The 25,798-nt window shown below is 33.5% G+C and overlaps 3 protein-coding genes across 9 annotated transcripts; 1 reads left to right on the plus strand and 2 right to left on the minus strand.

Moving 5' to 3' along the window:
• Positions 1-219: 219 nt before the first annotated feature.
• Positions 220-5,125, plus strand: LOC123226021 (auxin response factor 10-like). The gene is made up of 6 exons (XM_044650455.1): positions 220-342; positions 420-956; positions 1,096-2,287; positions 3,469-4,370; positions 4,535-4,600; positions 4,844-5,125. The coding sequence occupies exons 3-6, from the start codon at positions 1,175-1,177 to the stop codon at positions 4,923-4,925; spliced, it is 2,163 nt and encodes a 720-aa protein (XP_044506390.1). The 5' UTR covers positions 220-342; positions 420-956; positions 1,096-1,174; the 3' UTR covers positions 4,926-5,125.
• A 4,848-nt stretch (positions 5,126-9,973) lies between these two features.
• On the minus strand, positions 9,974-12,536 carry LOC123224919 (ubiquitin-like protein 5). Of its 6 annotated transcripts, none has more exons than XR_006504086.1 (3): positions 12,179-12,531; positions 12,018-12,094; positions 9,974-10,266 (listed from the first exon to the last, which is right to left on the minus strand). XR_006504086.1 is itself a non-coding variant. In XM_044648694.1 (2 exons), the coding sequence occupies exon 1, from the start codon at positions 12,410-12,412 to the stop codon at positions 12,191-12,193; it is 222 nt and encodes a 73-aa protein (XP_044504629.1). In that variant the 5' UTR covers positions 12,413-12,536; the 3' UTR covers positions 9,974-10,266; positions 12,179-12,190. The 6 variants fall into 6 exon arrangements, 4 of the variants coding, with proteins under 4 accessions (XP_044504629.1, XP_044504628.1, XP_044504627.1 ...); XR_006504085.1 differs by having other exon boundaries at positions 12,175-12,530; XM_044648694.1 differs by lacking the exon at positions 12,018-12,094 and having other exon boundaries at positions 12,179-12,536.
• Positions 12,537-12,755: 219 nt separating this feature from the next.
• LOC123224917 (serine/threonine-protein phosphatase 6 regulatory subunit 3-like) lies at positions 12,756-21,569 on the minus strand. 2 transcript variants are annotated; one of them, XM_044648689.1, is made up of 20 exons: positions 21,220-21,569; positions 21,000-21,118; positions 20,516-20,619; positions 20,291-20,377; positions 20,084-20,159; positions 19,908-19,982; positions 19,739-19,792; positions 19,249-19,308; positions 18,995-19,111; positions 18,551-18,645; positions 18,222-18,430; positions 17,801-17,898; positions 17,474-17,577; positions 17,167-17,332; positions 16,752-16,874; positions 16,138-16,220; positions 15,605-15,746; positions 15,493-15,522; positions 15,236-15,306; positions 12,756-13,849 (listed from the first exon to the last, which is right to left on the minus strand). In XM_044648689.1, exons 2-20 carry the CDS (start codon positions 21,039-21,041, stop codon positions 13,039-13,041), a joined length of 2,547 nt encoding a protein of 848 aa, XP_044504624.1. In that variant the 5' UTR covers positions 21,042-21,118; positions 21,220-21,569; the 3' UTR covers positions 12,756-13,038. The 2 variants fall into 2 exon arrangements, with proteins under 2 accessions (XP_044504624.1, XP_044504625.1); XM_044648690.1 differs by lacking the exon at positions 21,000-21,118 and having other exon boundaries at positions 21,220-21,568.
• Positions 21,570-25,798: the final 4,229 nt, after the last annotated feature.

Raw genomic sequence — 25,798 nt, forward strand, 5'->3', positions numbered from 1 at the left:
TCAAATAAATTCTATTCGGATTTAATTTAAGATTTTAGTTTACTTGGTTTAATACGCACCTTCAAGATAAAATAGTAACAGCATGTCAGTTGTAGTCCAAGGGGCTACTATTTAACCGTGGTGAGTCTAAATAAAATTTGGATTTGTTAACCATGGTTAGTTTGTCTAGTTAGTGTGACTGCTTCGATTTCAGAGCTGTGAGAGTGAGGTAATAGCCCAATCCCAGCATCTCTGTTACTGTATTTGTTTGCTTGGGCAATTTATCAAGTGGATTGTGGGCATAAAACTCGCGAGATTTAACTTTTGTTTCTACCTTAAAATCTCGACATGAAATGCTTTCATGTATGTATGTTTATATATAATATATTTTTATAAATTCTCCGGTTAAATAAATTAATAACTGTTTTTGTTTGTTTTAGGATTTGTGGTTTTTTGGGAGGTTTGGAGAGAGAAAGTTTCCAGCTTGAGATCTGAAGAAAGGAAAAGGATACAAAAAAGAAAACAAAAGCAAAAGGGTAACATATTGAGCGAGATTGGGCTTTTGTTTTTGTTTGGTTTTGGGATTTAGTATATGGGAAAGTAAAGGAAATGGTAAGAGAATCAATGGGATTCAAAACTGTCTGACATTAGATGATTCGGTGTTCATTGCCGTGCCAGATAACAGCTCCTACAACTATCTGATTCTGATCGCCGATTGATTAAATTAAGTTCTCCCGTCCGTGCATGAGAAGTTAAAGCAGAGCAACTATGGTTCCAAGTTTGCAAATTTAGAAAATAAAAAGAGATTATTTTTCTCTTATGAAGGTGGATTCTCGAGTTCGTGAAGAGATGTTATGTGTTTAGAGCAAATGTGAAAAAAGGGTTCTCTTTAAGTGATCAAAGTTGCTAACTTGAAAGAGAGAGGGAGAGTTAAGTGTTGTTTTGAACGGTCTGTTTTCTGGTGACTACTGACAGAGGTAACAAAATTAGATATTAATTTTGAGTTTCATTTATAATTTATTTAACTTGTTTATTCAACCTTCTCAGTTCTCTATTTTAGCTTTCTTTGCTTTGTTAAATTTGATCTTTTCTTTTTTTTTTTTTCTAAATAAACAGGATTTTGGAAACAAAATCAAATCTCGAAGCTTTGAGCGATTGTGTTTCATAACTCAATATACCAAACGAGGCACCCGAAATGAAGGAGGTTGAGAAGAGCATTGATCCACAACTATGGCACGCATGTGCAGGATCCATGGTCCAAATCCCTCCATTGAACAGCACAGTGTTTTACTTTCCTCAAGGCCACGCTGAGCACGCTTTTGGGCCTGTGAATTTCCCTTCCTCAACGACACCAATCCCACCTCTTATTCTTTGCCGCGTTACTTCACTCAAGTTTCTTGCTGATTCTGAAACTGATGAAGTGTATGCGAAGATAAGGCTGGTGCCTTTACCAGGTAGTGAGCTTGATTTTGAAGACAATAATTTAAGTCTGAATTCTGTTGAGTCCGATAGTGAGTCAGAAAAGCCAGCATCTTTTGCTAAAACCTTGACACAGTCTGATGCTAATAATGGGGGTGGATTTTCTGTGCCAAGATATTGTGCTGAGACTATATTTCCAAGGTTGGATTACAGTGCAGATCCTCCGGTCCAGACTGTGGTGGCTAAAGATGTCCATGGAGAGACTTGGAAGTTTAGGCATATTTATAGAGGGACACCAAGGAGACATTTGTTGACTACTGGATGGAGCACGTTTGTTAACCAAAAGAAACTTGTTGCTGGGGATTCTATTGTCTTCTTGAGAGCACAAAATGGTGATCTCTGCGTAGGGATCAGGAGAGCAAAGAAAGGAATTGGGGGTGGAAATGACTCTCCATCTTCTGGGTGGAATTCAAATCATGGAAGTTGTATTGGCGTTAACCCTTATGGAGGATTCTCATGCTTCTTGAGAGAGGATGAGAACAATAGGTTGAGAAACGGGAATCTGAGTTTGAATTCTTCTGGGAATGCAAATTTGAGGGGCCATGGTGGAAGAGTGAGGCCTGAGTCTGTTTCAGAGGCAGCGGCCCTTGCAATGAGTGGGAAGCCATTTGAGGTTGTTTATTATCCCCTTGGAAGCACGCCAGAGTTCTGTGTTAAGGCCTCTTCAGTAAGGGCAGCAATGAGGGTTCATTGGCACTGTGGGATGAGGTTCAAGATGGCTTTTGAAACAGAGGATTCTTCCAGGATAAGTTGGTTCATGGGAACTATATCCTCTATTCAGGTCTCTGATCCCATCTGCTGGCCTAACTCACCATGGCGGCTCCTCCAGGTACAAGCTCTATGAAGTTGATAATTGCTTCTCAGTAGAGGTTTCTAATTGTTAATTTTTTTAAATTGGCATCCCGCTTTTGTTGGTTAGTTTTTTTCCTGGGATATGTTTTCTTCACATTAAGCTTGTGAAATGTTTTAATGTTCTTGTAGCCCAAGGCTTTTCAGCTTCCTAGCCTGACTTTGCAAAACTAATATTCCTTAAAATTTCAATTGATCAATATTTCTTAAGTCTACGTATATAAATTACTGAATTGGTTGCCTTAATTGCCTCAGAATTTTTAATCTTCTGAAATTAATTTTGTATAAAATTCAACACTTAATGTGATATGGCTGTAAAATTTACTGGAAGACTAGTTGTAGAACAGTTCGCAGGAATGACTTTTGTGGATTCTGTAGTTATTGTTGTTCTTGTGGATCATGACAGTATTACACAGCTATATTATATCAGTGTTAGAAGGTATTTTACTTTGATTGAAACTTCTGAATCTTCCACATTTTTTTATCTATCTGGTGTACCTTATCATTTTAGTTGAGACAGGAACCACATGAATAGCTTTTCTACCTTGAGTTTTGTTGCGGTACCTTTGTAATCGATATATGGCTTTATTTGGGGACGATGAATGAACATTTAATACACTTAACTACACCTGACAGAAACCTTCTATTCATCCTGTGATTATAAATAAATTCCACATTTAATAAGATATTTTTTAATGCAGTTAATACATGTACAAAATACGTCATCCAGTGAATACATTGTAAAAGTTAATGTCTATCTATTAGGGATTGTGAAATAAACTCATTTATAACTTGTGATATGCACAAATTAAGATGCTTGGGCAAATTTATGATGTATATGCTTTTGCTATGATGGTTGTCTGAGTGAAGTTATATGGAATTCTTAGCTCCTAGATGCTTCATTTAAATTTGTAATGCGGATTCTGTATTGTTTCAGTTCTTTTTCAGATTATCTATCTTAAAGGGTGAATGAATACTTGACCTAATGGCTTATGTAGAGGGCTATTTATTTTGCATTTCAGGTTCAGTTATACCATTTTATAAATCCTACGCTATACTTGTTGAATGAAAGATCACTTGTTTTTAACATTAAATAATGTGATTTTTCCTAATCTCTACTTGTAGCATCCCTTCTTACATCTTATTTTTACCTCTTTCCAGGTGACATGGGATGAGCCAGACTTGCTACAAAATGTGAAACGTGTGAGCCCATGGTTGGTTGAACTGGTTTCAAACATGCCCATCATCCCCTTGTCACCGTTTTCACCTCCAAGAAAGAAGTTGCGGCTCCCGCAACACTTGGAGTTTCCCCTTGACAGCCAATTTTCAGTGCCGTCATTTACAGGCAACCCCCTTAGGCCCAGCAGCCCCTTGTGTTGTCTATCAGACAACATTCCTTCAGGCATACAGGGAGCCAGGCATGCTCAATTTGGTATATCTTTATCAGATTTCCATCTAAATAACAAACTGCAATCAGGGCTGTTTTCATCCAGCTTTCAGCGGTTCAATCCACATTCTAGCATTTCTGATGGCATCATGACAAACCACACTCACAGTAATGAGAAATTGTCTTGCTTGCTAACAATGGGAAATTCTAGTCAGAATTTGGAGAAATCTGTTAATGTTAAAAAGCACCAATTCTTACTTTTTGGTCAACCAATACTCACGGAGCAGCAGATCTCTCATAGCTGTTCTAGTGATGCAGTTTCACAAGTTGGCAAAAGTTCATCAGATGGCAATTCAGGCAGAGGAAAATCATCATCTGATGGGTCAGGATCCACACGTGAGCTGCAAATTTTACCAGATAAGTCATCAAGTTCTAAAATATATTGGAACCGGGGTATTCGAGTGACTGAACCTGAACTTGATACTGGTCACTGCAAGGTATTCATGGAGTCAGAGGATGTGGGCCGAACTCTTGATCTTTCAGTACTCAGTTCTTATGAAGAGCTCTACAGGAGGCTGGCCAACATGTTTGGGATTGAAAGATCAGAGATTTTTAGCCATGTTCTCTATCAAGATGCAACTGGAGCTGTTAAACAAACTGGAGATAAGCCATTCAGGTATCTTTGTGAAGATCTGTTTCACAAGTATATATTAATTTTTGCATATTTTTTTGGTTTTGGCTCTGTGAAAGCTCCATGACTATTTCAGTTTGCAATCATTGATGTTGTTGATGACCTTGGTGATTATGTTTATTTGATCTTCTACCTTGATGACATTGCAGTGATTTTAAGAAAACGGCCAAAAGATTAACAATTCTGATGGGTTCAGGCAATGATAACGTTGGAAGGTAAATAGAAAAAGATCTTACTTCTTTTACCTATTTATGCTATCAATTTTTTCCATATCAAACCCAGACCAAACCGCATTCTGCTCATGCCTTTACACAAACTAAGGCGTGGATGGAAAATGATTTTTGACAACATACACAAATCTTTCACAATGTTTGCCTGTTAGCACTGACAAGTATTCAGAAATTGGATAGCTTTAGTAAAATGTTTTGACTAACGACAGTAATTAATCTGTTTTGCAGGACATGGATCACAGGGATGCGGAATACTGAGAATGGACTCAATGCTCCCAACAAGACAGGTCCCCTGAGCATATTTGCATAATTACCACATAATTCAATCTAGATGTTCAAGAACATTATAGATGTTAAGAATTTATAGTTTGCGTAATATGTTTAGGTGGGACAGGATTTTAATCTCTGTTTTTTATGATGGCAGCCGAATATTTTTGCATTTCTTGTTGAATGTATTTACATGTTTGACTGGATATTGGTGCCTAATATTATGCCAATGTTTATGTTTTATATTTCTGCTACTACACAGACTCTTTTAAAACCCTGCTTATGGTTAACATATTCCTGTGGTACATGAATCTATACATTCCTCTAGTGTGAAGTTGTAAAGGGGAGTCACAAATTCTACTAAAATTGCAGATTATTTTAGCTTTCTGGATCTCAAATCCTGAAATCCCTTAACCACCATAATGCAATACAGGTCTTAAAAAACAAATTAATGTCTGATAAGATTGGATTCCAGCATCTGCATGCTGTCAAACTGGACAAAGATTCCAACAGAAACTATTTACAAATAATTCAACTTATTCAATACATTAGGTATGAGTGATTATTTAATTTCCCTCTATGCATAATGAGCTAGAATTTTTGGAACTGCTTGGAATAATATACTGTTTGGTAGGGTCTATTAATTCAGCAATGGCCCCTATTTACCTTGGCTCTTGAACTCTCCTGAACTGACCCTTTTGTTATTGTAACAACTCAATGGCCTCACAGTATTAATTGCTGCAACAACAGGTGGTCTTCTTGAAGAGTAGCATTATATACATATTTGAGTTCCGAACGATAATATATCGTAAAATGATTAGATATTAATTTATTTTTAATTTAAAATTAATTAATTATATAATAATATAATATCATTTATTATAATAAAATGTTGCCATGAAACAAAACTAATAGGTAATCATACAAAAACCCAAATGGGAAAACATATGAAATAATGTGAATTGCCCGTATTCATACAGCCAGTCAAAAATCAAAAGCTGTAAAGTTTATCTAGAGATGGGATAATGTGATTTAGTGATTAATTGGGATCCAAAAACCCGGAAAACATGAAAGTTTGACTGTTGATTAAGCTGTTTGACGGCCAAGCTGGGTCTGGTCTGCCTTCCTAATTTTTAAGTCACAAGACAAGACCCTGTTTGCAGTCCCAAATGAATATGTCAGCAATTCAATTCAAATTTTAACTGATCACGACAACACGGTGATTAATATTAATTAAATTATTTAATTAACTTAAACAAACACAGCCATCCACACGTGAGAATGAGACCCACTTCCAACAACAAGGAGCTTGGAGTTTTGAAATCACGTGCGGTCCCTTTTGTGTCGCCGTTTCGGTGGTCGGGCGTTTCGGTCCCTTTTTTGGGCTTGGATTTGACTCCACTTACCTGCCCACTTGTTACCCACTTCAACCCATTTCCCATTTATTTATTTATTATCATTATCTTCACAAAAAAAATTAAAATTTATATTTAATAAACCCGTTTTCAATATTATACTAATTTGAATGTGTTGAGACAATATTTTGATTATTGATTAAAACATAAAGTGGCATCTTATTGAAATGACAATTGAACAAGCATAATATATAATAATAATGTTATACATATACATTTTTTAATATATAATTGAGTATACAAATAATATATTATCATATAATTAAATAATTTTAAATCAAAATTAAAGTAACATTCAATTATATAGCAACACATCATTTGTACAATCAATTTTATATTCAAAAGTATACGCATATAGTATTATTTTAATATATACATACTTTTAAGTATACAAATCGATGATGTCATTATGTAATTAAATAATTTTGAATTAAAGACAAAATAATAATCTCTTTCTCTCACATACACGCTTGCGTGCGCATGCGCGTTAAGTGTATCCAAGAGTAAATGATAGATAATTGAAGTCTGGTGGTAAGTGATTTTGGTTTGAATTTAGGGCCAAAAAAAAAACTATTAGAAGTGTTGTAAGGGAATTGCTAGGACAAACTTCCATCTTCCAATGTACCATGGTTACAATTTCTTTCAATGTTTTCAGTTCCAACCCTTAATTCGTGGAATCTGGTTTTCTATCCACATTGGGATACCCACTTTTACCTTCAATGTTTAATTTTACTATTCTTATCCATTGTGACTCGTAAAATGTTAATAAAATTGTAGACAAAAATGTGGTCAAAATAGGTGATTTTGATGGCTGTTGGAAATTATTTTAAAAAAGGGATTGTCCAAACCAAGGGAGGAGGGCAAAGAAAAATTTAGCATAGGGCGTTGAATCCTAAACAAAGAGGCGTTAACTTATTTATATACCAGCTGGCCTCAACAGACAAGATCCAACAACCCACACGAGTGTTATGGGACAAAGCTATATTTTCCACCCAAATTTTAATTTAATCTTTAAAATATATTCATAATTAATAAAAAATATAAAATATTCACTTACCCCTAAATTATCGTTAAATGTAAAGATAAAATTATTATTTAATAATAATATTAAAAATATATAATTTTACTTTATTTTTCTCTTTAAATTTTAAAAATTAACATTTTATCTTATTCTCTTCCCCCCTCCCCTTCCCCAAAACCAAAATCCCTAAGTTTTTTCTTCATCTCTCCCTCAATCATTGGTGACCAATGCGGCATGTTACTAGACGACAGAATGTCATTTACTAAGGATGATATTTGTTATCCAGTCTAAATTTGTCATCTAGAGATCTAAACAATAAAATATTATCCAAATTTAGATTATACTTATCATCCAGATTTGAACAACTATATCTTGTTCCTCCACCGTTCACCCAAAAAAGTAACCTAATTTTAGGTTTGATATCTTAGAAGGAAAAATAATTTTTTCAAAACTTAATCTAAAAGAGAAATATTGGTTTTTCAAACCAACAAGAAAAATATATTTTAATTTTTAATTATTTTAATATTAATGATAAAATAACAATTTTACTCTTTAATCTTAACAAGAAAATTTGTAAATATATCCTGATAAAGCAGAATTTGAATATATATTTAAATTTTTTATCTATCGCAGATATATATTATCATTTCATCGAAACTTGGATGGAAAATAGTTCTTTGGCCAATTAATTAATTCAAAATATGGGATTTGCTTTCTTAATCACCTACCTAATCTCATCAAATTTGACCAAGTTAATTGCTGACTTTCTTTGTCATTGAAAATAAACAATACTTGGGGTGAATCAAGTTGATTTGGTTTTAAAAATTTAAATTTGTTTTATTTAAACTAAGTTTAAATCAAATAATAATTATTTAATATTATATAATTTAATCAAAGAGAAATTTTGTCGTAAGGTTACCTCACAATAGTAAATTATTTAATTTTATACAAATGTTTCTGGCGCTACATTTCGTGTGCGTCCAATATGCTATAGGCCAAAAGACTTGATCTCACCCAAGGTTAATTTAGCTGTACACTCAATTTTATAGGATTCAATATTTAAAAATTTAAAACCTCATTTATAAATAAAATTTTATTAAAAAATCTAATTAATACTAAAAATAAAATTAATATTTAATAAAAAAATTGTAAAAACCAAAATTATATTATTTTTCACCCTTCAAATTAAAAATCTAATAATTTTTTTCTACCTAAAGTTTAAAAAATAACAATTTAATCTTTAAAATTATGAAATCATTATCAAAGATAATGAATTTCTTCAGCCACGATCGCATTGACACTCTCTCAAAAACAAAGATGAAATCACCTTTATTGAAGTACATTCATCCAAGCAAAGATAATTTTTTTGTTGTGAAAGATAATCACTTTAATCAATAGATGAAAACAAGTTAACAAAAAAAGATAACCTAAGTGAAAAAACGAATACCATTGGAGGTGACGAATTTCATTTTCTCCAACTATGATTTCAAAACTTTAGAAATAAAATTATTATTTTTTAAATGTTGAATAAAAAGTTTGTTAAATTTTTAAATTGAGATAGAAAAAATACAATAAAATTTTAGCTTTTAAAATTTTTTGTTAAATAATAACTCTATTCTTAATTTTAACTAAAAATTTTAATTTTTTTAAAATTATAAGGTAAAAATATAAAATTAGATAAGAGCCAGTCTTTTGCCCCAATGCTATATAAACACTGAAATAGAGATAGAAATTTTACCTTTTTTTTTTTTTTTTCGGGTCATAAGATTATGGGTGATTTGATTTTAAAAGTTGAATATAAATTGACAGCTTTTCAGCAGAAAAGACAGATTTGGTGACGTGGTTAAAATTCCCCATCCGTGCGGTGGATCCCACTTTTCTAATCGGCAACCGACTAATCGTTTCGTGTACGAGTGGATTTACTTCCATAGGTCCAGATTTCTCCCTAGTTTACTCTTTAACCCTTTGGTACATCAAAGTACAGTCAGCAAGAAGATGAGAAATTGAGTTCTCGCGAACTGAGAATTTGAACGATTGGTATATTGTTTAATGGCCAAAATGCGAGAGGAGAACGGCTATTTTAAACCCACCTATTAAGTTTTAAATCTTAAAATTAATATTTTCCCATTTTTGAACATTATTAAAATATATTCCACCCTTAGTTTCATAAAAATTTAAAATTTATAAAATTATATCAATTCAATACGATTTTAATCAAAATTAGATCTAAAAAATTATAATTTATAATTAAAATTACACTAAAATAATATATTCAATTGAATTTAGACTGTAATAATATTATTCCAGTCTAACTAGCACTAATACCATACAATTTCAATAAAATCACATTATTTTCATGGAATTTTAATTATAATTTCAACTTTAATCCACATGATCACACATTAAGATTTATTGAAGTTAAGGCTAAGCTTTTATTTTTTCAAATGAAAAAAAAAAATCTAAACAATAAATTTTGAAATAGTGGAAGAACAAACATTTTTTGTTTTTTAAGGGTAAAATGATATTAGGAATAAAATATTTATATATTTTATAAACTAATAAAAATATCATTAAAACTAACAAAATTAGAAAAATCGACATCAATTTTAGACCTGATAGAATGGCATCTTTTTATATCATTCAAATTGAAAATGGTTGTTCTTAAGAGGCAACTTTATTTATTAAAAAACTTACTTGCTTTAAATTTAAATTATTTTTGGTGCATAGGAAAATTACATAATGAATAGAAGATTAATCTTTAATCGGCTACACAAGTTCAGAAACTGCTTAAATAATGTCAGAGAAATAGTGTCACCATATGCTATAGGGCTTAGTTGAAAATTCATATTCAATTTAAAAGATATTTTCAAGACTCGAATAGAGGTCAAATCCAAACGCCTTGTCCACAATTCGCCAACATTCAATAGCATGCTTTGCTTCCCTTGCACCTACATAACAAGTAGGCTGGTATGTTTAAATATGCGAGGCAAACAGTTCAGATGGCATGACTAAACAACCTCTCTCTGGATATAGATAACAGATGTTGGAGAGAGAGAGTTTGCCATTATTCCTTAAAGTGAATGCATGAAGATGCAGATTATAAAGTATAGATAAAGATAAGATGAAAAATGGATACATAAACCTTATCGTTGATATTGGTGTAAGTGGAGCTAGTAATCAATACTCAATATCAGTGATCATCCAAAGAAGTTTTACATGTTTCTGCAACATACTCCCAAGTGGGCATAGGCAAACTATAATCATGAATTAGAATATTATGTTGCAATTTGTCAAAATAAAAATAATGCTGTTTCCATATAATCTAGATTCACCTTCCTCAGATGTGGTGTTGTTGTGGACATGGCAACAACCATCTTCCAGCTCAGCTTATAATCACAAACTGATTTGAATGCTTTTATTAAGTAAATAAAAACCATCCACCAGCCCACTCAAGCACATGAACGCAGAAAGCACACCACAGGATGACATCAAATACAACGAAATATCAACAACCATGAGTAATGCAACCGTAGAAAACAAATAAAGGCCCCTTGATTCTACCCTATTAATACACTAGATTCTCTAGTTATCTGTCATAAAAGTGCTAAGGATTCAGCAATGTCATAAATCACCTTTTTACCTCCCACAGAAAGCAAACAAGCCAGTACTGTGCAAGCCTCAAATTTATGAAGCTCATTTCTTTTCTAGATTTCAATTATTAATGCAAAACCTAGTGGATTCCACTTGTGCAATCTGGTTCTTGTTGCCCATGAAGTGACAAGTTAAAATAACGATTCAATGAATGGTAGGCAGCATAATATTAAAGATTTCAAATTCTGTATACCTATTTTCCCTGATAAGGCCAATAAGGCTTACAATTCTGGGATTTCTAAACCATGCTATCAGACATAGTACATTTGTAATAAAGAGAAGTGAAAAACAATGCTGCGGAAATGCCCCAATATTGAAGTCAGAGGTAAAATATGAGGGTGATTGCCAACATGAAGATTTACAACCTAGGAAAGTCTTAACCTTCATTGGAGCCTCATGCAGAAAAAAAAAAAAATATTAAATATGTTTTTGAAGGAAATAACTGGAGACAAGAATACATAACATATTTTCAACACAAATATTTTTCCTAAATAGAAACACAAGTTCTCAATATGTACTATAGATGAGAAAAGTATCACCACCAATTAGCTAAGAGAGACCCTAATATAATTGATGACATTTCCTATGAGGGTACTGCAGCACTCAAAAGAGAGGAAGAACACACTTTCTTGAAATCCTAGTTAGATTCAATAGTTTTCAGTCCATCTACATCTATTTAGGTTGCTGATTGCTATAATTCTCTTAAGATCCTCAATTATGCTGAGACAGTAAAAAGTGATTGCTGACACTATGCCAATTATATAATTAAGTGGATAATCATACATCACTAACACAAACGAGAACAGTATTGCAGATAACTTAACATATACTAGCTAAACATGACAATGACATAAAGTATCAACCAAATGCTACAAGAAATTAGAAAATGAGATATAGTGACTCATCCAGGAAGGGAATTACAACAGTAGCACAGATTATATGGATAAAAACACATGCAAACAGATTTCAACAGTTAAAAGTTGTTCACATGTCCAAAAAAGTGAAAATTTATCCCCACTGAAACACAATTACACAGAGGCAATATTACTTGAGAAACAAGGCATTCGTCTCCAATAATCGGAGCATACACCTCACCATCATGCAGTTTGATATAATAAACAATTCCTGTAAACAGAGAAAACACAATTTTATGCTCAATCGGATACACGTGATTTGAGGTATGAAAGAGAACGAGAGGAACGTACATACTGATTGAAGATTTCAATTGTAATAGAGCTCGAGGCCCATGCCGTCGTGGATCTCATAGTCTTTGAGAGTGATATGATCTTTGTAAATGGTGTACCACTTTTGGATTCTTATTTTATCGGGGCGAGTCCCTGTCTGAGCAGCCACTAGCTTCTTCAGGTCGCCGACGGTGTCGTCTTCGTTGCATTTCACACGTACCTTTTTCCCCAGTCTATCGTTCAATACTACCTCAATCATCTTGCTATTCCAATCGCAATCACTGCTCCAATCCTCTGAACAGATACGTGGAAATGGCGCATTTTATTTCTTACCGGGGGTCTCTGGAAGCTTCTTCTCAGTGACTACTCAACAATCGGCAACTGCAAATTGTTACACGTGGAGGGATTTGATGGGTTCGGAAAAATCTAGACGCCTTGAGAGACAACTAGACTAAACCATAAATTAAATGTTTCATTCCAGATTAATCCATTATTTAATTATTTTAACATAATTATTATTATTGATGTACACGATAAAAAAAATTACAAATTTTTTTCTTTTTAATTTTAGCTTGAAAAACAAATAAATTTAACGAAACTGATAAAAGAGCAAAACTGACTCCAGCCAGACATGAGAAGATATAAATATGATGGATTATGGGAAGTCCCACAAATCAGTAACAAAAACAACACAAAGAAAATTACAACAATTAGAGTAAACAATAATTAAAAGACATTAATAACCATAACACAATCTACGGTTCAGTCCCCATCTGGAAACAAAAATATACTGTACATGAGTTTGTTGCATCAGAGCCCTTTTTCTCAGCCAAAAAAAGTGGTTGACCATCGGATCCAACTTTCAGGATAGGAACCCACCCACCATCACTCCAGAACAGCTACCTCTTGATCAACCCTCCAGTAGTTTGCATCATTGAACTCCTTCATACCAGCTCCGCTTTCATCCGAATTTTCCTTTTCTGGCACCTTTTGGATAATGTTCCTCTTTAAAGGCCCTGCTTCTCCAACTATTCCCTCCTTCAGAGCCCGTTCCATTGCCTTCTCAGTGCCTTCTAATTCCATACCCACAAATTCAACGTCTTCAAACAATGAGGGCACTGCTGCAGATCTCTGAACCCCGTCATTAGAATCCATGGCTGTAACAGAACCATTTGGAACTATGGAATCCGCACTTGATGGTGAAGTAGAGTCAGAATTTGCTACCTCGGTGTGACTAGCAATGTTAAAATCAGAATTGTCATTATCAATAAAAGGATTCAAACTTGACCCATCAGCTTGCAAATCCGATGATTCTCTCCATCCCTCCCAATCTGGCAAATGCCTATCCACAAAGAAGTCTTGATTGTCTGGTGTGTCAAACCTGAAGAATCCCATATCATTGGAAGCATTTGCCTTCCCATTTTGGGGATCCAAATTTCCACTATGTGCAGGATCACTCCCAGAAAATGGATTCATATAGTTTGTGTTGGAAGTGGACGTGCCATTGACAGAATCTTTACTTTCAATCAATTCATCATCTTCCCCAACCACTACCTCATCATCACTACTACTGTTACCACCATTAGCAGTTCCATTCAAGTTTATCTCATCCATCATCTCTGAAGGTGATGTGCTCACAGGTGCATTACCAATTCTGTCGTCTTGGAAGGCAAACCAGTTGGAATTCGTGAACAGACTGCAAAAACAAAAAGTTAATTATAATTCCCATCATCACCAATTGACCAAGAGAAACAATCGTCCATAAACATTCAGCTGAGCGCCCAAGCCGATTGACATATTTGTAGACAAAGTTAAACAAACAAGATGTCTGACCAACTACTAGCAGCCACCAAATTGAATTACATGATAGAATTCAATTGAATTCCCACAAGAATTTAAAAATAACAGATTAGAATGTTTTAATTATTCAATGCCTTAAACAGGTCATGGCTTGTGGTTCCAGTATTAATACCCAATACAGACCATTAAGCTCATCATGATTTTATTTAGACAGAACAGAACCGCAAGAGCTCTCAATAAAATCATGACAGAGTTTCTTAATTTCACAAAATAAAAAAGAAAACAAACAACTTGCTTTTGCTTTTATTTTTTATTCTCAAGAACTTGCTGCAACTTTTGTGCAGGTATCACTTCATTTAAAAGACTAGACAGCAGCAATGTGAACATTGGCTCGGGTAAAAGTAGGGCCGAGAAGGGGGATTCCATCTATATTCTTTGGTAACTAGAAAGCAAAATGTAGGATTTTCCAAAGTTTCTGATGACCATAACCCCAACCCTGATCCACCTTCACCTCTGCAGTGGTAGCAATTGGGTGGCAGCAGTGCCACAAGATGCTGGTTATAACCAGTCTGTGGGATATCGGTGGTCACCATTCCACTGGGTGGTGAATAGCAATTGGTAGCAATGGTGCTTGGTCCTATTGAGTAGCATCTAGACCGCAACACAATTTAATAAGGAAAAATCACTAGATATCAACAGTTCATTTTTAAAATTGTCAAGCAGAGGGTAACTTCGCACATTTTAATCAATTGTCCCTCAGATATCTCATTAGATTAATCCCTAACGAACCTCAACTCCAAATTCATCCAGTATCATTAAATGTCTTACAGGTTGAATTACTCAACTTCTTGTTCTTGACAAATGGACATTAATTTCCAAACACCCCAGACTGAAAAAAGGAAATGTGATTTTGATTTTTGTGTGGATGGACATGTGATTCCTAGTTGCATATTCCCTCTGGGAAACAGAGCATATGATTAACTCACTTCTCCAAATAAAGGAACTATATACATTAGGGCCAAAGTTACACCTAAAAAATGAATCGTCAAATTACAGTACTTCATTCCTATTTTGAAAAGGTGGGAGGATCAGTATAGAAAAATTACACTACCAAATTACACAAGCAACAGCTCAAGAATAACTAGCTTTGTTGCAAATAAAAAAAATCTATCCACACAAAATAGTGCAGCTAATCATATAAACCCACCATTCATCTTGAGATAAAAATGTGTACAATAATCAACTACTAATTAATCCTATCAGTAACAGTTTAGAAATTTACCTCCCTTGGTCATCACCAAGCCTCAGGGATGATATCACAACTTCAGCAGATTCATCATCAAAGTACACGTCCTGGTTAGAAAACAATTTAAGATCAAGTCGATTTAGTAGAAAGTTCAAAAGAGAAAAAAAAACTTTAGTTGTAACTTTATCTTCAATGTTATATTATGACATAAAGCTTACCCATTCTAGTTTACTATGAACAACAATTCTAATCTTACCACCAACTGCTGCAAGAAGAAAATTCAAAATAATTACCTCGTCATCCCGATCAAGAGCTCCATGGTCCTGCAACATGTATGATAAATATTACAAGTCAGCAACTAAACTAGAAAAGGAATGAAAGGCACAATTGTGAACCTTGATATACCTCTTCAGCATCCTCATTCCCATATAGTTTGTATCTGAAAGCCTGACTTAAGTTATTTGCAAGAGCAGCAACATCATAATCCCTGTCATGAATGTCATCATCGTCACTATCCCTTGTCCTATCTTGCAAAGCTGTTGGACGCCTGCACATAACAAGACATGATATGCTTTCCAATTTAAATTGTTACAAATGTTATGAATTAAAAAGACTCAGTAAGGTAGAATCATCTTCAATACTATCAAATAAATCAAACAAGGAAATGACTATTCTGGTGCTTTGCACTGGTCAATAGCGAGAAAAAACTGGTAAATGATGCCTTTACCACCGGTCCAAATTTTGAAAGCAAAACAAATTTAATGCTATTGTCTATTTATACTCCATACTTCACCAAATATTAAATTACCTATTTTCTATGCAACTCATGCCCATACTAATGGTACATAAGGTACATAAAACAAGTTTCCCACATAGTGATCATTTAATTAGATTTCCTACTAACATGAATCCATAGAAGATATGAGGCAAGAACATACCCACAAGCCCATTGGTAGACATTTTCAATTGCATTACGCTCTTGCAGGACATTAACTTGCCATCCGCTCCACTCATTATTTTCCTAGAGAACAAATCAGGCAACATTATGAAAGAAATTGACGAAATTTATCAAAAAGATTTAGTTATATAAATCAAAGACAATCATTAAAACAAATAAAAAGTATGTCTTAATGCAAAATGATGAGTAATCATGAAACCTCTCCCTTGTTAGATAAGAACAAATAATGATGATGCTTTTACTTTTTGTTTTCTTCTATAAAAACTCAACACTGAAACTGGATCAAAGAATGCTGTCACAGTGACAAGACGCAGTATATAAACCACAAGCTTGAAACACAGTTCATCATCCACTTATGCACACTCTTCCACCAAATGTGCCTCATCAGTTATCATCAATGTCATACAGATCTATGGCTTTAAGAATTACTCTAATAAGCATACATGACTATTCTGAAACTATGGCTTTAAGAATTACTCTAATAAGCACACGACTATTCTGAAAGTGGTTGTATTTTAATCAATTCCAAACAGGACCCTTTTCTTAAACTCACAACCCTTATACACCTAATAACATAATCAGAATATTACCAACCTGAAGATATGTATGAATGTGGCTGTTACTGCTGGCTAATTGAACAAGCTTATTAGAGATCCGTGTAATGTGTCCAAGGTTTCCTGCCCGCGGTGCCTGTTTGCCAGAAGCAGGCAAAGTTGGCTGCATGATCCAGGAACATTCAAATTGTCAGTTTTTCTTTCAGAAACATAGAGAATTATCCATTATATGCTACTTGAGAATGATAATCCAAAACAAATGACTTCAAATTCCCCATACATGAAAAGTAAGAAAGAGATGCAAAGGCTAACTAAGCTTCTGATACACTCATGTTTTTCCTTTGTTCTTCTCAAACATTTAGTTCAAACAAACATAAATTTCATTCATATTATTTGCATGCTATGGCTGTATGCATCATTGATATTGATATTATATAGTTAATGTATCTGTCTACCTTACTGGAATCGCCAGAAAGAATAGGATCCTTATCAGTTAGGAGAAACTTCCCAATCATATCACACTCTTGAAGAAGATGATCCACCATGTTATTACTCTTGCTCTCCAGACAAGAATATATAATACTCTCCACATGGTGATGCAATGCATTATTGTATGGATACCTGCAACAATACATATCAAAAATATATTTGTCTAGCCAAACATACAGAACAAAGCAACACCTCTCCCAGAAGAGACTCTTCTAAATGCAACATCCACCATCATCCATGCATTCAAAACCACCAAATAAAATAAATGCTTACTCAAAGAAAAGATCAAGAACTCTTTGAATGGTTCCAGAGCTGACCAATTCCTTCTCTGCAGCTTCATTGCCAGTTTTCAATAGCACAGCAATGAACTCGACAATCTGAATTTAAAGTAAATAATTGCAGAATTACTAAAAAGAACATTTGCAATCAAGCTTCAACCAGAGATAAGAACTTTCTGCCGCACAAGCACTTTTGTTATTCTATATTGCAAATTCACAGAATGTTCAGGAATTATAAAGTCCAACTCTAATAGTCTCTGTCAATTTCCATAAGAATAGGGATTGGGTTCTGCACGCATTTGATATTATGTACAAAACCAACCTTTAGGCGATGCTTCCCTAGTGGTGGTTTCAGTTCTCCAAATGTTGTCGGCAAAATCGTCTCATCGGATGCGACATTAAGAAGCATAAGCAAGTCATCTGCAAACCAATGTGCTATAATCACTATCATTGCTATCAAAGGAATTATAGTCATGTTTGGAAAAAGGCAAGATGTGTAAATTCTACTTTTGATTCAGTTGCTAAAACAATCCAAAATTGTGATTGTTTAATCATAAAAACAAATTAGAACCTTGCAAATTTGTCCAATATTCTTATAGTTAGACTAAAATTATGATCCAAAACAAATTCTTGCAAGATAAATTCATAAAAAAGGCAAGTACAATTTGCCCACTTGAACAACTTCATGTTCATATCAACTTAGCTAAAGGTAATAAATGGAAAATGGTAAGTTGAGTACTTACGAAGTTTTGGCAGCATTGCACCGATAGTCTCTGGATTTACAGGGATTGGAGATTCATACATATGTTGGCTTCGAAAAGAATGCATCAGAGGAGAAGAAGTTGCTGATCTTTTAGGATCTAACAAGGAGATACATACAGAAAGGGAGTGAAAAAGGCCAGACTTTGAATGTGAATCTTCCAGTGCATGACCAAATATCCTTGCAACGAAACTGCATAAGAACAAGGATACAAAAAGCACTTGCATAATTACAAAAAAAGATTACAAGAATAAATAGAATGAAACAGCAGAAACACTGCTGGCAAAATGAGATATTTAAATGCCCAAATACCTTGGGCTTGCAAGTCTTGTGGCCAAGGCTGATGGAGCATTTCGAGTTATTGCACATAGTGTTTCTGCTGCATTAGCATGAACTTCAGGAGGGCACTGACAAAAATAAAAGGATTTGTTAGGTAATACACAAAGAAATGCCAGGTTAGCACTGACTTTTTTCCAGCTAATATCTTAGAACCACACTATTCACTTTACTATATTATTCATAATATCCATAATAAACTCCATATTCTTGCAGAAGCGTTTTCTTGACCTTGTTATTAAAAAAGTTTGCAGCTCCTATATGGGGTAAAGGAAGGAAAATGTGCAACATGAATACCCTTTCCATAGGGACAATCCAAAAGTGGTAATTAAATAGCATTTGTGATCACACATACATTGGCAACATAACTAAGGTCATTACAGGAAAAAAATGACAAGAAAAGAGGGAAATTTGACTTACAGATGGACTTAATTTATCCACAATCATTTCAAGCAAATTGCTGTCAGCTAACCACTGCATCACATCCATAAAATTGGGATATACATGATCGTCAGCACCGACAAGCCGAACCAAAACCTGCACAAAGAGATTAGAACTTAAATGCAGATATTCACAAGAAATGATTCATTTGCTTAGTGTAAATCTTATGTGTGTGTGTATAAACCACCATTGAAATCAAAATTTCAAGGCGAAAAGAAGTCTTAGCACCCTACCTCCATGATAGAGGTAATCCCTATCAAATCAACCAACTGGCGGAAAACATCTGGATGGACCTGCAAAGAAGTCAACAGAATTGAACTAAATACAATTTGATAGAATACACTGATTATATCTACTTTAGGGGAGACTTAAAAAAAAGACATTTCGTAAAAGCCAACAAACAGCACGGGCATGGCCATGCAGTGCCAAGCAAAGTATATCTATGTACCTGATTAACAAGTATGTTAGCAGCAAGTCAAGATTATGTCAATTTTAGAACAGTCGCCTTAGCAAGGCAAAAAAGTATGACCAGAGAAAGAGTGCAGACTATTAACAGGAACTTAAAATTTGGACAATGGTGAAAGAATAGCAGAAATCAAAGCAATAGACAACAACAATACTTCCAACAGACATCATGACAACAAACCATGCAACAGGTGCTATGATAAAAAAGAACATGTAACAGTACCTTTACCAAAAAGGTTAGTGGATATCAATACTTACTTGAACATAGTTCATAAGTGGGACTGTCTTCCGCAACATAAGGCACACAACAACCTAAAATGTCACATCACATAGCATTTATAAAGTACATATATAAAAATAGAATAAAAAGCCAAAGTAAGACGAGTATACCCATAAAACAACACAAATTTAAATCATGGCATCATACCTTGCTGAAATACCCAGCCAGTAAGGCACTATGAGGTCGGATCGGTTCCAAGAAGGAGAAAAGCAAGTCCATTAGCTGCAATTAAAAGAAAAGCAAATGAAACTACAGCTGTAAAGCAACAAAATCACATCTACATTCTAGACTATCCACATCCAACAAAAAAAAAATTCAGCTACCTCATCTTCCTCCACCAGAGTCTTGAGAATTACATCAATTTCACAGGTAAATATTTCACATGCAATGAAGGGAAACCTAGACAAAAGAGGTATATCATATATCATAAACAAGGAAGAAAACCTAGCGATGAAAGAAGTTACAACAAAAGAAATAACAACAAAAGGAATATAAATAAAGGAATTGAGTTTCCAATATGAGTAACAAACTTGAATGCACGTTTGGTTTCAGCATCCTCAGGAGCTTCTTCAACTATATACCGCAGTAACTGCTCCACTTGGGCTCTATCTCGTAGACTGCAAGAAGTAATAGATAACAAACATTCATCATCAACATCAAATTCCATACTGTATTAACTAATTTCTAACAATAACATGTAAGCTGTTACAATTGTTTGAGAGCTAAGTTAAATATGTAAATGATAAGAGAATTACAAATTGATGAGACGGCTGTTTAAGGCTTTGCATTCTTGGATTATTTCTTCCTCATCCAGCAGCTCTTCCAACGTAAAATTTTCCTTGTCTAAAACTGACTCCACCTACAAAGGGAAAAAGTTCAGCAGATATAATCACAGATGAAGCAAATATTCACGTAGTATAATAAACTACAACTTCTTTTAGCCACCGACCAACATGGTCTCCCTTATTAACATAAACTCAGTTACAGAATGGTTCAAAATCTTATAGAACAGTGTAAATATCACTCAACATTCTTTAATTATGTCTACACATATAGGCCATGAAAAATTGAAGAGAATAGTTTTTTAGTACTCTATTCATCCACAAACTTAGCAAATACTGCAGCATAAAACGTCTGGTTCAAAATGCAAACCAAAATGGCAGTCGCCACAAAACTATTCTCAATCGCGTTCATCAACAAGTTACTCCACTACTCTTCCATCAGTCCAAAGAAAATTACCCTAAACGAAGCATTGATTGCCCAATTACAGAAAACAAACATGAACTGATTGCCATTTATGACACAGCTTACACTGCCACCTCTGTATGTACATATACCAAACCAATCCACACTTGGGCCTAATTGAGTATTGAAATTTCAAAAACCAGGAGCTAATTAGCAAATAAACAGCTAAAAGCTAAAAAAAGGGAAAAAAAAAATAAAGCGTAGAAAGAGTTACCGGTGACGAGGCGGAGAGAGCTGTGAGCTTCCAAAACATGATGGAAAAAGAAAAGTAGCGAAGAGATTTGAGAGAGGTGAGCAGATCTGTGAGGTGAAAAACTAGAAGCAATAAATCTAGGTATTTTTAAATGAAGAAACGAGACAGCTAGATTCGAGGGACAAGTAATCTACTGATGAGGTGTGAAACCCTAACTTTAAGAAACTGAGAGATCGAAAAATTTGAGCGCCGTGAAGATCGAGAGTGGAGAGAGAGAGAGAGAGAAGAGGCGGTCCAAAAAATTCGCAATTGCTGCGAGTCGAGCAAAGGTTAATTGCTATGTAGAGGCGGAAAAGTACAAATGTGATACTCCGGTTTTTACAATAACAAACAATATGTCAAGTGAATGCATGATTCCAGACACATACAAAAGGGTTCAAAATTGAACAGAAAGGTTTCAAACATTTATTTTTGGCCAGAGGACTATTTCCCACCCAAGTTTTAATGTCAAAACAAAAACACATTTATAAAGTTTAAAAAACTTCAAATCCCACCTATGAACTAATTTCTAATAAAATTTTATGTTAGATACAAAGATAAAATCCTCATTTGATCAAAAATATAAATTTCATTAAGTTTTCTCTTTCAGATCTTAAAAATTAACTATTTCACTATTACTTAAAATCTTCTAACTTTGAAAAGTAACATTTTCTCTCCTCCAAAACTGCAGGTTTATTTCTTACTCTTTCTGACCACCATCTTCGACCCTCCACAACATTGTTTTTATTTGAGAACACACTAGCCACCATCTCTTTAGCGTGCAATGAAGACACGTTGATTTGGACAAATCGATAAAGACATGTTGATTCGGACATATCGACTTGGATGAATCAACGAAGCCCTGTCAATTCCAGACACTCTTCTTTGCACCAAAGAGATGGTGGTCAATGTGTGGGTTCAAGTATCGAGTCATTGGTCACTAAAAATGATGGTTGAAGAGGGTTAAAAAAATAAACCCTATGTTTTGAAGAGGGGAAGGGGAAATGTTACTTTTCAAAATTTAAAAACTTTAAATAGGAAAAAGTTATTAGTTTTTAAAATCTAAAGGGCAAAACTTAATAAAATTTATATTTTTTAAATATTATTAATAAAATAATGTTTTAACATTTGTCTCTTATCAAAATTTTTAATAAAAGTTGATTTATAGATAGGATTTTAGATTTTTCAAATCTATAAATATGTATTTATATTAATATTAACAATAAAACTTGGGTGGGACTAGATGTGTATTTGTACTAACATTAAAACTTGGGTGGGACATAGTCCTTTGGCCTTTATTTTTTATGAAAGCATCAACAACAGATTCTTTTGATTTTGAAGGTGTTGTCATTTTATTTACATTTGTTGGTAGATATGTATATATTTTTTTCTAAATATTTTTGGTAAAAATCCTATATTAGATTCAATCCGTTTAGATCTTTTATCATGGTAATTAATGTGTATTTATAATTATTATTAATTTAAAAGAGTATTATTATTTAATTGATAACTACCATTCTGATAACCTTAACTTAATAACTACATAAGTTAATATCAAATTGCTTCAATTGGTGTATAAAACATTATAAAAATTTTAAATTTAAAGATCATATACATCATTACCTTTTGGAAGAATAACACACTTTGATGGGTCAATATTGTAAATTTACACTTAGAAAGCACTAATATATTACATTAGATTAACGCCAAACAATTTTAATAGATAAGATTCATCATCATTTTTCAATAAAACTATTTAACAGAGGTCTTCAAATCAAAATGCACTTAATCTTTTTATCATAATTTTACTATTCTAATAATATTTATTTTAGTGAATAAAAAGAACACAAAAAGAAATAGATGAAGAATGTAAATTTTGATAGTCAAAGGGTGTTTTTGTTATTTTGTAGAATTTATATTAGAGGATTAACACACAGTGGTTGCATTTGTCCACCACATAAATTTCTTACCTATTTTCCATTTTGTCATCGTCTCAGATGATAAGATTTTTTTGGTTATTTTGTGGTCGATTTTAGTAGTTGTATGGTGGTGGTAAAGTATGTCCCTCGTATTTTGTATTATATTTTTTATTTTATAAAATCATTTAATTTCTCCAAAAAAAAAGGTAAAGTTGACTTTGTGACATCATACTCAAAATGATGTAATTAAGGTCAAATTATTTAATATCGATGTGATTCTAATAAAATTTTTTAATTTTATTTTTAAAAATACAAATATCTTTCATCTAAATTATATTAAGCCGATAAATTATTACTTCTAAAATTAAAAAACAATAAATCCCCATCTTATGTTAGGTTTGGGTAATAAATTTTGTTGCATTTTAGAAAAATCAAAGAAAATGACAAAATACCCTCATTAAAGAAAAAGGCAAAAATGCCCTTCATTCTTAATCACTAATATGTTCTTATTCTTTCCTAAAATTACAAAACACCTGGTTTCTTTTCTTTTCCCTTCCCCTCCCTTTCTCCATCAACTGTCACCACTCACACTCCACTTCTGCCATGAATTCCTTAACAGTTGATCTAATACTTGACCATGGTGTAACACATAAAGCTGCTGGAAGAGTTGCAAGAAACCAAAAAGGACTCGTCAAATCATGGTTTAAAATTACTAGGTCTCAAGTTCAAGACTATAGTCCCTCGACCATTTTCTTTGGCATTCGAGAAAAGAAAATAATCTAGAGAAAGAGGACAGGTGAATTTTTTTCTATTAACTAAGAACACGTTTATATTTATTTATTTCTTCTTAATCTCACCCTATCATCCCAAAATACTTCTTACTTTCTTATTGATAACCCACCATCTCAAAACTGATTTAATTTTCTTCGTCGCCCATCTTCCGAAAATTAGATTAAAAAAAGGCCAAAAGACTTATCCCCACCCAAAGATTAGTGTTTTTCTTAATTTTCATTTATTAACTTTTAAAATCTCATACATTTTTATATTTGTTAATTTTTACGGTTAACATAAGAGATAAATTTATTATTTATTAAAAATATTTTTAAAAATTAAAATTTATCACATTCCCCTTGAGCTTAAAAATATAACAATTTTCTCTCAAAGTTTAAAAAATCACTATTTTTCCCCAGGGTTTCAATCTCTTTTCTCCAATGACAATCTTTTCTCTAGTTGTTAACTTTCTCTCTCTTGATGGCTTATCTCTCCCACCCGGCCTCGTCGTCGCTCTCCTTTGGCTATCTCAGACCTGGCCACGATTCATGAACCGTCGGTTCACGGTTCGAAAATATAAGGACCCTGAACCGAAACCGTAACAGGACGGTTCGTCCACGGTTCGGAACCGTCGGTTTCGGTTCATGGCCCCGGTTCAGAACCGACGATTTCGGTTTGAAACCGATATTAAACAGTCAATTCTAATATATGATCTTAATTTAATTTTTAAATTATTAATTACAATAATTAAAAATTAAAATAAAGGCTTGGACTTAATTACAATAAATACAATTAATTATATAAATAAATTATATGATTAATTATAAAAGATAATAAAAAAATAATAAATAAAATTAATTATAGAAATAAATTCTATAATTAATTATGAATTGTATAAAAAAAATTAAAATTAAAATTGAAATTAATAAAAAATTAAGAAAGAATTTAATTAAATTTAAGAAAATTTGATTGAATTGAAAGATTGAGAGAGTATTAAGAGTTTAAAGAATAAGAATGAGAGTTTGAAGGATTGAGTGAGAGAGTAGAAAGATTGAAATTTGAGAGAATGGAATTTGGAGGAGTATATATAGGAAAAAACTTTTTTGAAAAAAATTAAAGATAGGGGGGTGAATTGAGATTCAGAGAAATTGCAGGGGACCAAGTCCCCTGCATTTTCTCTGAAAATTGCTGGGGATTGGTCCCTCCCCTGCAATTTTTCCTTCAAAAGGCAACGGTTCCCTGCGCAGGGAACCGTTGCCTTTTTAAATAAAATTAAAAAAAAAATCAAAAAAATTTCAAATTTTTTTCGGTTCAGCACAGTAAGTCGCCGGTTCATAAACCAGTTTGAACCGGCGGTTCCAATTTATGTGAACCGGAATCGAACCGCAGAGCCACGATTTCGGTTTCGGTTCAGTCCGGTTCCGGGTCTGCCGGTTCCGGTTCCGAGTTTATCTGGGCCGGTTTCGGTCTGATTCACTGGCCAAATCGGCCCATGGCCAGGTCTAGGCTATCTTTGTTGGAGACAAAGACAACAAGGTGGCTACTGAGAGAGACCAGGAGGAAGAGAGAAGTCAAGAAGAAGAGAAAAAGTCAACGATCAAAGAAGGGATTGTCGTCAAAGAGAGGAGATCAAACCCTAGGGGAAAATAATGATTTTGCAAACCGTTGGTGGAGCTAGAAGTAGGGAAAATTTGTTAAATTTTGGAGGGATGTAATACATTTTTAGTTTTTTAAAATATTTTTATTAAATAACGATTTTACTCTCAACGTCGAGTGCAAAAATTAATAGATAAATAAATATTTAAAATTTTCAAAGTTAATGGATGAAAATTTAGAAAAACAATAATCTTTGAGTAAAACTAAGTCCTTTA

Source organism: Mangifera indica, chromosome 9, assembly GCF_011075055.1.
Source record: "Mangifera indica cultivar Alphonso chromosome 9, CATAS_Mindica_2.1, whole genome shotgun sequence".
Taxonomy (NCBI): Eukaryota; Viridiplantae; Streptophyta; class Magnoliopsida; order Sapindales; family Anacardiaceae; genus Mangifera; species Mangifera indica.